The sequence below is a fragment of the Tetrao urogallus genome, assembly GCF_951394365.1.
Source record: "Tetrao urogallus genome assembly, chromosome: Z".
Lineage (NCBI taxonomy): Eukaryota > Metazoa > Chordata > Aves > Galliformes > Phasianidae > Tetrao > Tetrao urogallus.
The window spans coordinates 26,320,349-26,336,858 of NC_136816.1; the positions used below are offsets into that span (position 1 = coordinate 26,320,349).

At 37.9% G+C, this 16,510-nt stretch overlaps 1 protein-coding gene across 3 annotated transcripts in view; it reads right to left on the bottom strand.

Moving 5' to 3' along the window:
- Positions 1-2,870: 2,870 nt before the first annotated feature.
- Positions 2,871-16,510, bottom strand: part of FER (FER tyrosine kinase) — a gene marked incomplete at both ends in the record, with an annotated part of 141,144 nt that continues 127,504 nt past the window's right edge. For all 3 annotated transcript variants that reach the window (XM_079548141.1, XM_079548139.1, XM_079548140.1), the window contains 3 exons: positions 2,871-3,013; positions 7,651-7,773; positions 12,060-12,214. In XM_079548141.1, coding sequence (XP_079404267.1) covers positions 2,871-3,013; positions 7,651-7,773; positions 12,060-12,214 — 421 coding nt within the window. The remainder of the gene's footprint in view (positions 3,014-7,650; positions 7,774-12,059; positions 12,215-16,510) is intronic.

Sequence of the window (16,510 nt, forward strand, 5' to 3'; positions counted from 1 at the left end):
GCAGCAACAATATATCTTCTTGCTGCTGAATTATCCCCATTTTTTAAGAAGTACACTACATTTAAACAGAACTGTGATATGAATTACAAATGTTAATCATTTCAGAATAAATAAGAATGCATTTCTTATCTATATATGAGAATCAAGATGGACAAATAAAATAGTATTTCGTTAAAAAGAAGGTTTTTTTTTGTTTTTTGTTTTTTGTTTTTTTGTTTTTTGTTTTTTTTTTGCTGTCCAGGGCATATAGCAAAGAAACATAATTCATCTCTTTCACAGAAGAAGAATATCAACTCTCCAGAGAAGCATTGAATGCTGATAGAGAAGACACCATTACCCTTACTTGCAGACTTTCTTGGTGCATACCTAATGACCAGCAGTTGGATTAATAATAGATTTGAGACAGGGATTTTTTCATATCGTTGTGGTGCATTTCTTAATCTTAGTGCACTTGCATTTGCATTAGCATACAAGCAAATTAAGGCACAAACTGTGTGTAATACTTAATAGCACACAAATGAACAAGAATGCTTCCCACTGCTCTTGAAAAATATCTTTGGGCTACTCGGAAATACAGTACTAAGAAAATACATCCAGTATAAGGAAGTTTCCTTATAAGGACAATACGTCCAGTATAAGGAATTTCCTGATAAGGAAGTTTCAATTCAGGCCATCAAGTTTGCCAAGTATTACACCTTAATGGGTATGCATGTAGGATGCTCCAGAAGTAATGCCTCCCACTGACTTCCATGGAAAGTACGACAGATACAAAGAGCACAATAACACTATTTGATAGAGCAAATTCTCAACTACAATACATTAATTCCGAACACCGGCACCACCATGAGCTATGCATCTTTGCCAGCAAAGAACAAGAGCCTGCATGCTGTGCTTATAAAAACCTGCACCAGTGGAAGTAAACTGCTGGCACCGCTGCTGAAATGCACCACCCACCACCTGACTGTTCAGGCTCTACAAACACTCAGCAAGCATCAATGAATGCCAGTGGGTGCCATTTTTTCTACATGGAGGAATTCAGTGACACACATTTGCTTCATCTACACTTCCATGTCAGATGCCATATTGTCAGGCTGCCCCTCTGCTGCCATACCACAATCAACTGCCTCTGATGTCATGGACCAACGTAATAAAACAGGATGCATTACTTTTGGAGCAGCCCTCAGACACATTCTTTTAGATTACACATATTTTTGTCACACACAGCCCTTAATCATTACCACCCTGCACTACCACAAGTATGCTTTAAAAGAGCATAAATTCTGTGGATGATAGAAAAGCCGCCTTAAGGGAAATAAAAATGCAGTGTAGCCACAGATTTCACTACATAGGGCTAATAATGCTGTGTTACTTTCAGTCTCCGTTTACTTGTATTAACAGCAACAGACATTCCTTGATCTGAAAAATTTTATTTAATTCATGAAGAAATCTTAAGCACCTTAACTCTGGAGCTTGGACCAGGGTACTATAACTTGTTTTTGTTTCTATGTAGAAACAAAAGAAAATAATCCCCACTATGAAGAGAACACAAAGTCAGAGCAACACACTGTACCTTTCCTCTATTCCCTGTCTACTGTATCTTATACTATGGAATGTTACCTTTTTTTTTTTTTAACAAGTTTCCTTTATTTTTGGTGACATTTACAATTTGTCTATCCCCCATCTTTTAAAACCTGATTGTAATGATTTTAAAAATTTAGAAGGTGAGTATTTCTACTCTGCTTCGTTCCACCTGTCACAGACTTAAAATATACGTTCTTATTTGGGTTTCTTGGATAATTCCTCATGCCATATAAACATAGCGTTTTCCCTTCAACACTATGCATGGAATGTGCTTTTTTTTGTGTAACCTTTTAAAAGCTCCAACAGCACACTGAGGGTAATTGCCAATTTAAGGGAAAAACATCAGATCAAAAGCAAATCTAGAAATTCACATTGTTTAACTCCTCTAAGATCAATGCTATTGGTCACCTATTACAATGCTGCTATCGTTAGCAAACCTCTTTCTGTTGGCCTATTGTTTTTACCTATTCTTTGGAAGACAGATGATTTGCAGTATCTCTTAACAATGAATGTGCTCAATGACTGTTATTTTGTTTGTTTCTTAAACAAACATAGGTAATTAAAGAAGACACATTACTGAATTCTGATGGCTTCATAGGAAAAAAAAGGGGTAGACTAAAGGGCATAGGTAAATAATATCAAAAGTCATAAGAACTTAATATAGCATGGTAAGAAATGAACATGTAGCTCAATTTTCTACAGAAGAAATTTCTGGATTTTGCTGTTTGGTAAGCAAACTTACATCCAGAACCTAATTGACCTTTAGCCTTGAAACAAGCTATCATAAAAAAAAAAAAAAGTTGCAGATAGAATTTGAAAAATACAAAAATTTCTAGCTGAAATACTTGTCAAAACTGTCTTCAGTCTTAAGGCCAACATGCATGACACAGTCACCATGTTAGAGAGCTGCTGGTGTTGACAACTGAGACAGGGACAGCAGAGTGAGAAGACTGTGTTAAGTAGAAAAACTCTGAAAAATTAGCAGTTACTTGCTGTAAAACACATAAAAGCCACGGTTCCTTAAATCTACAGTATCTGCTTTCCTATTTACATGTAACCTAAATGACAATATTACTGTGATTGGATATATAGCATTTGGCAGTATATGTCTTTAATGCAGGTGTAGACATAATTCAAGATGGTACACATGTATATAAAAACCAGTTATTTTTAAAGTAATCCTAAATGAATATTGCAAATAATGTTGTATAAACGCATAGTGTTTAAGGGGAAAAAATACGTCAATGGAAAATCAAGTCCCACATATTGAGTTTGGCACTAGTACATCACTATGTCACTTTCTTTTTGATTGAAGATAGCTCTTTCTGAATCTCACTGAATTTTGGTCGGTTCTCGGGATGGTAGTCCCAGCACCTCTGCATTATTTTATATATTTCTTCTGGGCATTTCTGTGGTGCTGACATTCGGTAACCTGGTACACAAGAAAAGGGGAAAAAGTTCAGCGCTGAAAACTAATGCATATTGACAAATTTCAAAAGAAATGTGCAAAGCTCACAATTAAAAAATAATTGAGGGTCAGTTTTACATCTTGTAATATGAACAAATTCCTCAGTACACAACCCCATAAGGATGGGTAAGTATTAATCTAACCCAAGCTCAGGTGACATTTCAGTTGTGTAGGGTACATTGTCTATATGTTTCTCATTGCTGAGGGCAACAACCTGCAAAATCATTAATAATGGGAATTATAACCAAGACTGGAGTAGATTTTTTTACTCTTTCAAAATGTAAAGACCTTTATGTTCATTGCTCTTCCACTCCTTGTATCCTCAAGAAGTTCCCTTTCCTCCCCCTCATTTTCTTAACTTATTTTTGTATTTTCCCACATCATCCTAACACTAATATTCTTCTGATTTGCTCCTGAAGGCAGTCTGCTCTGAAAACTGAAGGAGGTCAATGACTTAGAAATGAACAGGAGAATGAACAACCACTTATTTGCACCTGATAATTCAAAAGCCATAGATGAATGGACTAAAGAGATGTACCCACAGCAAGAAGGGCAATTTCCTAATGAGCAGGAAGTAAAGCAAAAATCCCCAAATGCCCTGCAGTCAAAAACCATAAGCTCCTGGCAAAACTCAAGCAAAAAAAAGGGAGCACGAAGAGGACGAGTATGTTGGATGGAATACAAAGACAACGGCCAAGCACCTAGGCTGAGGTTAGGAAAACAAAACCCCAGTAAGAGTGGAATCCTGCCAGGGATGTCAAAGGCAAGAAGGAGGGCTTTGATAAGTACACAAATGGCAAAACAAAGGCTAGGGAAAATGTAAGCTCACTGCTCAAGAAGGCATAGGATGCTGGGACAAAGGCTGAGGAATTGAATCCCTTCTTTGCCTCTGTCTTTTCCAGCAAGACTGGCTTTCAGGAATCCTAGGCCTGAAGGACAAGAGGAGAAGTCTGGAGCAAGAAATAAGCAAGATGGTGGAAGAAGATCAGGTCAGAGAATACCTAAGCACACTGGGCATATGTAGGTTCATAGAACCTGATGAGAAGCAACCGCAAGTGCTGACGGAGATGTCACCAAGAGGCCAATCTTGATAGTACTCGATTGATCAAGAGGATTGGAAAAAACATCCAAGAACAAGGAGGAAAGCAAATGATACTCCTATCTTCAGGAAGGGAGGGAAGCACACAGTGACTACAGGTATGTCAACTTCACATGAATCATAGAGCAGCTAATCCTGGAAACCATTTCCATGCACATGAAGGATAACAAAGTCAGTGGGAGTAGTTAGTCAATCTGAAGATCTTTGTGATGAAATCATCATATTTGTAGGTGACAGAACAAGGGATTTCATAGAATCATAGAATGGTCTGGGTTGAAAAAGACCACAATGATCATCTAGTTTCAACCCTCCTGCTATGTGCAGGGTCACCAACCATCAGAGCAGGCTGCCCAGAGCCACATCCAGCCTGATCTTGAATGCCTTCAGGGATGGGGCATCCACAGCCTCCTTGGGCAACCTGTTCCTGTGCATCACCACTCTCTGAGTGAAAAACTTCCTCCTAATATGTAAGCTAAACCTCCCTTGTCTCAGTTTAAAGCCATTCTCCCTTGTCCTGTCACTATCCGCCAATTTAAACAATTGTTCTCCCTCCTGTTTATAAGCTCCCTTCAAGTACTGGAAGGCCACAATGAGGTCTCCCCAGAGCCTTCTCTTCTCCAAGCTGAACAAGCCCAGTTCCCTCAGCCTTTCCTCACAGGAGAGGTGCTCAAGCCCTCTGATCATCTTAGTGCCCTCCTCTGGACCTGTTCCAAGAGCTCCACGTCCTTCCTGTGCTGGGGGCCCCAGGCCTGGATGCAGTGCTGCAGATGGGGTCTCACAAGAGCGGAGTAGATGGGGACAATCACCTCCCTCTCCCTGCTGGCCACCCCTTTTTTAATGCAGCCCAGATCACAGTTGGCCTTCTGGGCTGCACACGGCTGGCTCATTCAGTGAGGCTATTAACAATACATCCCAGTAGATCTGAATGGAGAAGCACTTGAAATACAGTCTGAATGTGCAGACAGGTGGACTGAAAATCTGCTGAACAGTCGGGCCTGGAGGAAGGCACACAGTCAAGTAGGAGGGCTGTAATTAGAGAAATACACCAGGGCTCAGTACTGGGGCCTGATTAACATCTTCATTAATGATTTGGATCTTGTGGCAGAGTGTACCCTCAGCAAGTGTGCAGGTGACACAAAACTGGGAGGAATGGCTGTCATACCACTGCCATGCTGCCATCCAGAGGAAACTCAAAAAGCTGGAAAAATGTACCTTATAAAGTTCTACATGGAGATGTGCAGAGTCCTGTACCTGGGGAGTAACAACCCCTGGTCCCAGGACATGCTGGGACCACCCATCTGGAAAGCAGCTTGGTAGAAAAGGCCTCAAGGTTCTTGGTGGACACCAAGTTGAATGTGAGCCAGACAGAAGTACGTACGCCAGGTACCTCTGTGGTAAAGAAGGCTAGTGGGATACTTTGCCTTGTTTGGCAAAGCACTGCCATCAGGTGGAGGGACGTAATCCTTCTTCTTTTCTAAACACTGGTGAATGAGGCCACACGTGGAGAGTAGGGTCCATTTTTGAGCCCTCCTCTACAAGAGAGCATGAACAAACTGCAAAGAGTCCTGAGGAGGGCCACAAAGACTGAGGAGACTGAAGCATCTCTCCTCTAAGTTAAGGCTTAAAATACTTGGATTCAACCTGGTGAAGAAAAGAGCTCCAGGGAATATCTCACCATTGAATACAAATACCTGAAGGGAGGATGGATCCAGGTTCTTTTCAGGGTTGGACTATGCCAGGCCAAGATGCAATCGGCACAAGCTGGAACACAGGACACTCTTTCTGAACATCAGCAAGCACTTCTGTGCTATGTGGGTGATGGAGCACTGGCACAGGCTGTTCAGAGAGGTTGGTCTCCTTACTGGAGATCTCCTAAAGTCACCTGGTCCTGGGCACCATGCTCTGAGTGACCCTACTTGAACAGGAGACCACACAGGACCCAGAAGTCTCTGTCCACCTCAGATGTTCTGTCATTCTGTGAACTGTTTACCAAATACATCTCTCAGGGTTAATTACAGGCAGAGAACAGCACAATGGGCTGGCACGCAGGGTTCTACAGCTAACACAGCTCTGTGACGTCAGGCTTACTTTAGAAATCTCTCTCTTTGTAAAGCAGAGTATAAATGACACTATACTCACACAACGGGTAAATCAAAGAACTGATTTTGATTTTTTTTATAGTATATGTGTCTGCTCTAGATGCATGACTGATCTGTGTAACTTCAAAGGAGAACGAATGAGCTCTAAAACAAACAGATAATATGAAGCCACATTAAAATGCTTTCCTTCATGAAGTTGTCCCTATAAACTAATTCTTCAAAACAGTGATGGCAGCAGCTACTTTTTGTCTCTAAAGTGAAGTGATTCTATATACTCAATTTGGGATTTAAATTATCCTGATTTAATTGTAAGCATTCAAGCAACTAAATGTACTGATGACTCATACTGATTGAGGAATTGAGACAGATAAATCAGGAAGAAAGTCTGGAATATCCTAGCTGACTATCCTAACAGATGAACTGTAATTTTGTGAAAACCAGAAAAACATGGTGATACGAGAAATGATGATTCTAGAAGAAAAACTGAAAGAGAATTTCTGACGGGCCATCAGGAATGTTTTTCCATAGTACAAAAAAACTAGAAAGGCAAAAAAATACTTCTTAATTTTTCATCTGGACCAATTTCTTTGCAGTGGATTCAAACAGTAATTAGGTAGTAAAACTTATTTTTACATATATGTCTCTGCTTTGACAAAGATTGAATTTTTGCTTTAGCCTTTTAAGGATAAGCTTTGGTGGTCATCTACAGTGATAATAATCAACAACAGTGACCACGCCACCACCAAACTACGCTTTTTAAAAATCAATTACCAGTCTTACTAATTTAGAATCTGTTTTACATAGTAGTACTACATAGAGTTCTGAAATGTCACTAAATATGATGAAAATACATCAAAGTCCTGAAATCCTGCTCATGGTTATTTGCTACTTTAATAAAAGTCTTTTGATTATTTTGTAGGGGAGAAATGCAGCTTTCATGGCTCAAGCAGCTTACATTTTCCTCTGTAACTGATAAAACTTTGTCTGAAATACTTTAATGTGGAAGATGGAAAGATACAGATTTTTTCTTCTAGTAGTTTAGAATATTTATAGGTGCATTAGCATAATCTTAAATAATTCATTCTGCTCAAGCCTCTGCTTTGCATAGCAGTAAATTCACCCTCTCTTCATCTTACCTTTTAGTAACACACATGTATGTTTTATATATTATGCATACATATAATGCACTAGAAGTTCTTCCTCCTTTACATCAATATATTCCTTTTCATTTTTAATACACATCTATGTTTGTTAGAATTATCAAATAAATCATTTCACAGTATTTTTGCTAACATTTCCAGATAGCTAATTCCAGATAAATAATTCCAGATATTATTTACTTGCTACCTTTCTTTGTCTACTATATCCTCATGGATGTATATAGCATTTCTTTCACTCCCTACCTTTCTCAACTTGTTCTCGTGCTTGCTGGTTGGTCATTCCAGGATACGGGCATACTCCTAAACTGAATGTCTCCCACAGAAGGATTCCAAAGCTCCATACATCGCTCTCTGATGTGTATCTCCCTAAGAAAAGGAGAAAACCCACAGCTTAGTCTACAGAGAAATTCATTCTTCAAGTGATTCCAGATACTGTTTTTTTTTATAAAGTATTATATTGGGAATCTTTAAGCTGAACAGAGCTGTAGCTACAAGTAAACACTGTAAATACCACAGTCTTCAGTATTTGAAATGATATATTATCTTGAGTACAATAACTATAGTAAAAGCCAACTTTAAGTGTTAAGAAGTTTGACAAATAGACTTGCTACACAAAGCACATGGTTGAGATAGCCTTACCATATCAATTATTTCGCTGGTAATTTAAGAATTACTTACCTCTTGCTATAAAAAAAAAATCTTTTAATACAAAAGGACTTCAACTCCAGTTTAATTTGATACTGAAGAACTGATGCAACCAATCAGTCAAAAAAAAAAGTAAAAAACTGGACCTGCTTTGTTCCATTGTCTCCAACTATCCTTCTAAGACAGTAAATTTTGATAACTGACTTCCAAACCTCTCTGTGTAATGAAAACCTGATTTTGTGGAAGAAGAAGAGATCTTGGATCATTGTCTCTGATGTATTCACATTAAAAGAAACACTGCACCAGAAAGTGAAGGATCCAGGCCCTTTGTAGCATGATCTGTGAAAATGTTACCTTAAAAATCCACCTCTCACAGTTCTTTCATCAATTTTCTGTTTATATTTCTGTAACATATTATTGCATTGTATGTGTATCTTCGGTCTTAAAAATACATGCATGCTTATGAATGTATTGTTTCTCATCTCCAACCATTAGATTAAGCAAACTAAGCCACCTCTGGCTAGACAAAAAAGGGAAAATAAAATACATGTAAATTAGAGACAGCTGGTGATAAGTCAACTGCTCTGACGTCAGAAAGTTCAGTTTACTGTTAAACTAAGTATCACTTCCAGCTGTGTTATATTAGCTAGTGTGCCTTGTAGATGGTAATTATGGACATTCACTGTGCTCTTCGTAGTAAGATTAGCTTCCTTGTCTGTATATCAACTCTCTTCAGAGTTTGGCATCCAATAATTTTAACATTTTTTCTTAAAATCATTCAGTAAACACAAGATATGTGATGAGCTTTTTTTTTTTTTTAAAAAAAAAAAAGAAATATGTGTTCTGTACAGTTAATTTGCCTTCCAAGTGTGCTACTATCCAGCAGAAAAAAAAAAAAAAAGGCTTATTCATTCACAAAAAAACACCACACAGTGCAGTAATTTAGAGCACAAAGTTATAAGTGTATATTAAATGTATAGATTAATTATGAAAGAACAGAAAGCAAGAATATCCTATACTTGGTCTATTTACAAGGAGGTTTTAAAGCATTTTTTTCACTTGCTGGAAGTGGTGGAAATCATATAACCACAAATACGAATAACGGTAAGGAATGGCACTAAACAGTGACCACTGAAGTAAATGCTGAATCTTCCACAAGCTCCAGTAGCATCAGGATTTCAGTTGTGACTTCAGACACAGCTCCCTGACCCCTCCATTTTTCCTAATCCAGTTTAAAGATCACAACTTTAGTTTCTTTTTTTTTTTCCTTTTTTTGTGTGTGTATGTGTGTGACTGCTATTCATTTTTTATTTACAGTGAATCCAAAAGAGATTAAAAAAACCTCTTTTCTTATTTTCTTAAGCACTGTATCATTCATGCAATGGCCAAACTTCCCTATCTTTCTTTTTCTCCCAACTCTTATACTTTTCCACTAAGAACCAACATGAACAGTGGTTCCAACTAGCTTTGAGTCACAGAACATTTAGTTCTGTTCAGTTTGGTATCCATAAATGCCTTCAGTGTTACCCACACAAAATAATGCAGCATAAAGGACCACATTATCAGGATTGTAAAACACTTAGCCATTATTTTTACTTGCATCTTTTAAGGGAGTAGAAAAATATAGTCCTTCAAAAATACCCAGAAATCTACCACCACTTTTTGAATATCATATATTAGACTGCTGAAAGTAAAAACATTTAAGATGGCTTATTTTCACAGAATCACAAAATTGTAGGGTTTGGACAGATCAAGTCCAATCCACCCCTCCCCCCCCTGCTAAAGCAGAACCCCTGCAGCAGGCTGTGCAGGTAGGCATCCAGACAGATCATGAGTATTTCCAGAGAAGGGGACTTCACAATCTCTCTGGGCAGCCGGTTTCAGTGTTTTGATTTCATTGTTTTCACTTGCTTTCACAGTGAAGTTCTTTGTGTTAGTATGGAATTTCTGTGTTCCAGCTTCTGCTGATTGTCCCCTGTTCTATTCCTGCACATCGCCAAAAAAAGTCTACCCCTACTGACTTGACCCTTGCACTTCAGATGTTTATAAGCATTTATCATATCCCCTCTCAGTCTTCCTTTGCCTACGCTGAGACCCAGTTTACTCAGCTTTCCGTTGTATGCAAGATGTTCCAGGCCTTTCATCATCTTTGTTGCCCTCCACTGGACTCTCTCAAGAAGTTCTTTTTTGAACTGGGGATTCCAGAACTGGACACAGTACTCCAGATGTGGCCTCCCCAGGGCAGAACTGAGGTGGAGGAGCACCTCTCCTGACCTGGTGACCAAGCTCTCTTCAATGCAGCTCAAGATGCCACTGGTCTTCTTGGCCACAAGGGCACACTGCTGGCTCAAGGCCAACCTGGTGCCCACCAGGACACCCAAATCCGTCTCTGCAGAGCTCCTCTCCAGCAGGTCAGCCCCTAAACCATACTAATGCAGATGGTTACTCCTCCCCATAAGTTTAATACTCCACTTTTGCCCTTGTTGGTCCCTCTTTGCCCAACTTTCTACCCTGCCAAGGTCTCCCTAAATGGCAGCACATCTTTTTGGTGTGTCAGTAACTACTCTTAGCTTTCTATCATCTGCAAACTTGCTGATGGTGCAGTGTATTACTTCATCCAGGTCACTGATAAGGATAACCCAGTACTGACCTCTGGGGAACACTCTTAGTTGCAGGCTTCCAACTAGACTTCGTGCTGCTGATAACAACTCGCTGGTTTTCCCAACACTACAGAAAGCTACTTCAAGCTGGTTGGGTACAGGTGCATTTTAGGAAACACCATATAATTCTCCTGTAATCTGCAGAAAAGTCTCAGAGCACGAATTAAGGTATTGATAATAAGACTGTTTCCTACTTTATGTAGTTCACTGGAACACAGCATCAGGCTACGAGCAATGGGCTTCCATTTTATATCGAATACACTGTATGTAGTTTTGAAACAGTAAAATAAAGCTTTCAAAACACCTCTTGTAGTGCAACAAACAAACACCAGAATAGAAAGTGTATTCCACAGTGACCACCAGCAACACTAGCACTCCAGAGAACAACTGGTAATATAGGATCAATTTTTGAAACTGCATTTATTGTTAGCCTTACAAAGGACATATCTGCTTTACTGTATTATGGCATTAACTTCTTTAAAAGTGCTAATTAAATGAAGCATTTTCCTGTCAAGTTGCAAAGTTATGATTTTCAATGCAGGATTTTAAACTCAAGCTTGAAGAGATGGCCAAAAAATATTTGTAGACAATTCAAGTATTTAAAACATATTTTTCCAAGTACTCAAATAAAGATCTGGCTAAGAGGACTGAATTCAAAATATGACATCATCCATTTAATATGCTGACTCCTCACATTTCATTTCACTTAGAAAATTGTATTTTCTAGTTTCACTCACAAGTTAAAAAGCTAAATGCTACAGTTTCTATTTTTGTTTTGCATCTGAAATACATAGTATGGACCACCTTCCTTAATCAGAAATAATGGATTTTCCCCCAGTGAGAGCAGCACAGCATTATACAAAAGTGCAGGTTAAAAAAAAAAAAAGCAAAAAAAAAAGCTAAAGTTGAAAAATATAAAGCAGTCTTCATTTTTCTCAAGTGCAATGATTTACCTAACATGGAATATTAACATTTTCTACCATTTCCAAAGAAATGCTAGAGCAATCACTGCCATAAATTTGCAGAACCTGCCAGCAATTTTGGTAATGATTCAGATGATGAACAAATCAGTCCGCTAGAACCAGTCGGCAGCACAGCCAGAGTATTATTTTAGTGCTCGGTAATAACATAAAGAGCAGCAAATTGCTGCCTTATTCCTTTCAAAAGTAGAACAGTATTTTATATACCACTTAAATATGATGAACCACTAAAGTATTTTAAATCTTTTTGACCTGACGTGAATACAAGGAAAAACCATATATATACTAAAATACTGTGGATGGGATAGCCCTTCTGCTTCTTGTACTGCAGGTACTTTCTGCGGGGAAGTCACAGATACATCCTTACCATAGTTGAGGGCTTCTGGGGCAGTCCATTTGATAGGAATCTGCTTTAAGCCTGATGATGAATATACTCCATCATCCTCTTGACGAGACATTCCAAAATCACTTATTTTCAGTATGTTGCTTTCACCCACCAAGCAGTTCCTTGCAGCCAGATCCCTAGGTTAGAACAAGAAACATTAAATCCACATTTTTACATGTTTAAATCTACTTTAAACCTACTTAAGAGTCAAGGAAAATGTAAAGAAAAACATGAAACCATTTAGCAAGTCTTTTCTACTACAGCTCAATTTGCCAATGAAAGTGAGTGTGGCACCACACAGATCAGGCTTTCAGAAGCCTGTGGGGAGACCACCAGAGAGTAGGTGGATATTTTCTGAAGGGACGGCAGTGTGAGGGGAGCCAACATGGGAGCAGGATTGCAGTGAGGAGGAAGGAGCAGCTGAATGGAGAAGCAAATCTGCATGTTAGCAGATCAGATTTTGTGTGAAATGAAACAGAATTCCAAGTACATGCCTAAAACATCTTCCCACAGTTATAAAAGACACTGAAAAAAAAACAAAAAACCAAGAAAAAACAGTGAACTAGCTCTTACACCTTACATGTATTATAATTAGAATTGCCATTAAAAATAAAGCTACTTAGTATTACAGGAAAAGGCATTTTGGCTCAGTGACAGGTGAAAAATCTAAAAAATCAACAACCTCCCTTTCTCTCTCTCATCTCAAATACAACCTTCTAGACTAGGAGAGGCTGTAGTAATATCTGATAGGAGATCTAATGTAGCTTCTGTGCAGCGCATGTTTGAGATACAAATACATGAAAATAATGTATTATCAATGCAGTATACATTTATTACATTGAATAATTTCACATTATATTAAAATAGTGAATAATGCCTGCTATAATTCCAGTCAGTGTAACAAAATACATACCAAGTTTTTTGGAGGAAAAACATGTTAATAGGATTGAATTGTAACAGTAGCTACAATTCCCGGGCAAAGTATTGTTAAAATAAATATACAGTGGATACTTTTAGCTTAGATAGCTAATATTCCATGGGAAATAACTACGTTAGCTTTCACATTTTAGATTGGAGCTGTAGCCATTTTGAAGTGAATCCCCTGTGCACACTTAATGGACATTCATTGCTTTTGAAGAGTGATTTTGGAGCATGGAAACTAGATTATTTTTGAAGGAAACTAACCTGAAACTCTGCCAAAGTGTGCACCAAATTTGTGTCCATACTTACAGCAGGAAGAAAAGTCTGAACCAATGACAAACAGCTCGAAGCTCTCTGCATGGCAATGACACTCAGGACATTGGTCTGAACTAAATCTTTAAGTAAAAGTCTTGATCCATATATACAGGTGTTAGAGCTCCTATGTCTACAACTATTTTGATCAATTGATGCATACTGATTTTGCACCGCATTATTTGCTACGTACAGAACCTTTGTTTGTAAGTAATCATTTAATTTGATCTGAACATTTAAATTGCAGCTGACTCATACAGCTTTGCTGCCAGTAAGATAATTTATGCCTCTTGAGTGCCATGCTACATTATTACAAATTCAGTTATTCTTGCAGTTAAGGAAACTTAAAAACACATCTGAAATCATAGTTTGCAGCTGAAGATATGCACAAATATCTAGAACAGCTCAACACGTACCACTGTATATAGTTTAATGTTAGTATGGGATATTGCTCAGTTCCAGTATCAATTTGTTACTGCTTATATTCAATTAAAATGTATCACCATGACATTCCCAGTATTTATGGCTGAGGTTCCAGTTATATTTCATCTAAGGGTTTTTTTTTGTTTTTTTTTTTACCATTTTACTCCATTTAGTCTAGATCTTGTGACAGTTGCTATAAGGAGTATGTTATATGTGAAAGAAAATTTACAGAGTTAGTTAAAACCACGCACATCTCCTTACTTGAGTCAGACCAGCATTTAAACCAGTTCCGAGTAAGATTCAGAAAAAGCTGAACACTGAGCTTTTGTCTTAAGTTTGTTCCTCATAATTTGGATTATTAGGGAAAATATATAGTAAATAGTATAATACCTATAAAGTATATATATATATATATATATATATATATATTATATATATATATAAAAGTATATATGCAAAGCTTAATGCAGTTCCCATAGTTCTTGTCTGTTTCATGTGTGACAATTTTATTTATCTTTTAGGATCATCTAGAAGAAGTGTTTGTCATTATTACTAAAAATCTCCTATTACATTACCAAGAAAATCAAACTGGAATATGAGAAGGTGGGTAAAGTTTGCAACTACCTTCTAGACATACATAAATTAACACTAGATCTTCTAAAAGACCGCAGATATAAAAGTGTTGGCTTCATGCAAATGATTTTCAAGCTGTCTATTTTTTAGGAGTGGGTTGCAGAATGATACTATTCAAGCTGACATCCTGTATACAAGCTCCAAGGGAGGAATCACGGGCCAGTGGCTAGCTAATGGACTGCAACTTGTGAGGGTGGACACAACTGTCAAGTTCACCATCAATCTTTCTGGGCAAATTGTTGACACTTTGTCTTTGTCAGTTACCCATCTATCACACACAGAAGAATTTTTATTGCTATCTGTAAGCGATGAGCCCCACACAAGACGGTTTAGCCATGGGGATGAACCTAATCTTCCTTTGACTGTATCTCAGCCACTCCTGTAACTGAGCTGAAAGAAAGGTCCAGTACAATGCTTAGCAAGAGCCAAGTCATGAGGAGAGGCCTCTTGTCACTCAACCAATTCTGGAACTGGAGCAAGAAAAGGCTCCAGAAGTCCAGGAACTGGGCCAGTAAAGAGGAGCATGTGCAAGTCTAGGAGGAACTCTACACAGAACAGCCTCATTGGCAGGTCCAATGCTGCATCCAAGATGGGTACTCCCCTATCCCCTGATCTTTCTTTATGTTTTTCCTCTCAAAGTTGCTAAGTAATGCAAAGCTTACTTTGATTTTTCATAAATCCACACAGTTTAGTTAGACGCACCTATAAGAGAGCCAATGACTGCAGGGTAGCTGTTTTCTAGAAATCTCCCACTAAAGCTGATGTTTGTGTACACACATTTAGTGTTATTTCACCTTAATCTAACCATGGGGATTTGCAAATCTGTCATTCCTCCCTCCACACAGTTGGGATGTAACAACGCCACCAAAAATTCTACTCCTTTGCACCTCTAGTACCTTACCATTCGGTGGGATAAAACAGTATGAGTACAGTATAATTCTCAGTGGTCCACCTTCAACAGCCTCAGGTTTTGAAATTACATCCACTGAAAACTTGTTTTTCAGGTTCTTTTCTCCCTTCTCTCTTGTAATTTCTTAACAGTGTCTGTTTATCCATTTTATTATTTCATTCCTATGTCTTATAATGGCCCTGAAAGTTAGGGTATCTTGTTAGCAGTTCTGTTCTCATTTTACATCTCCTTCATCTACTCAATCATCCAGAGTTCCTATTTGTATTTGCACACTTAAGAGCATATTAAAACATATTACATTAGCCACCTCATGTTTTTCCTTTTTATTCTGAAAGGTTGCTATGATTTTTCAACATATTCCAAGCAGCTTCTGCACTTCTTCTCCTCATATCTGACATAAAGATGATATTCATATTTTCCTATCCCAATATGAGACAAATAATCACTACGATTTACTACAGAATTTATAGTGAGAATCTGAAAAAAAAATTAAAGGATATTTTAAAAAGTAATACGAAGTACTAAGTTACAGCTTTAATTTTTTTTCAGATTCCAGGATTCTAATTCATTCAATTTGATACTGATATAAGGAAAAAGCTCCAATATAACACTGATATGGAGTTTAAGGAAAACCCTTTGCATTGTAACCTTCCATACAAAGTACACACAATGGGGTTTCATTCAAGAGTTGTTATGTACAGTGCATGACATAAGTGACATGTGTACATGATGTGTATACATATAATGCCTGTGACAGAAAGAGCTATGAGGTCATTACAGATAATTTCTATTACAGATCATTTCAGTTAGATATTGTAGTAACTCTTCACACTTTCTAGATAGCCTGTAAAAACATACAAAGAGAAATCAATGTTCTATTTGTTTCACTTTCTTCTCCTGAATGGTCCCTAAAGCAAACATCCTGAAAAAGTGCAGATATAATTGCATGGAATTAGGTGCCTCTCTCTGCATGTGGGACATTGTTTTTCTTCTCGTGCAGCATTTGCTAGTTCCTGCAGCAATTCCATAAAATCAGCATGCATCTTAAACACAGAAAATCAACAAATATTCCTTAGTTCACATTGTGAAAGCTCTACAAATTAGGCACAAATTACATGGAGCTGCTATAGAACAAGTTCCTTACTAAAAGAAAAGCTATGACTATCACCGTTTAATATCATAATTATGGAAGTTCATAGCGCTATCAGAAACAAATTTTTTCCCCAACAACTAA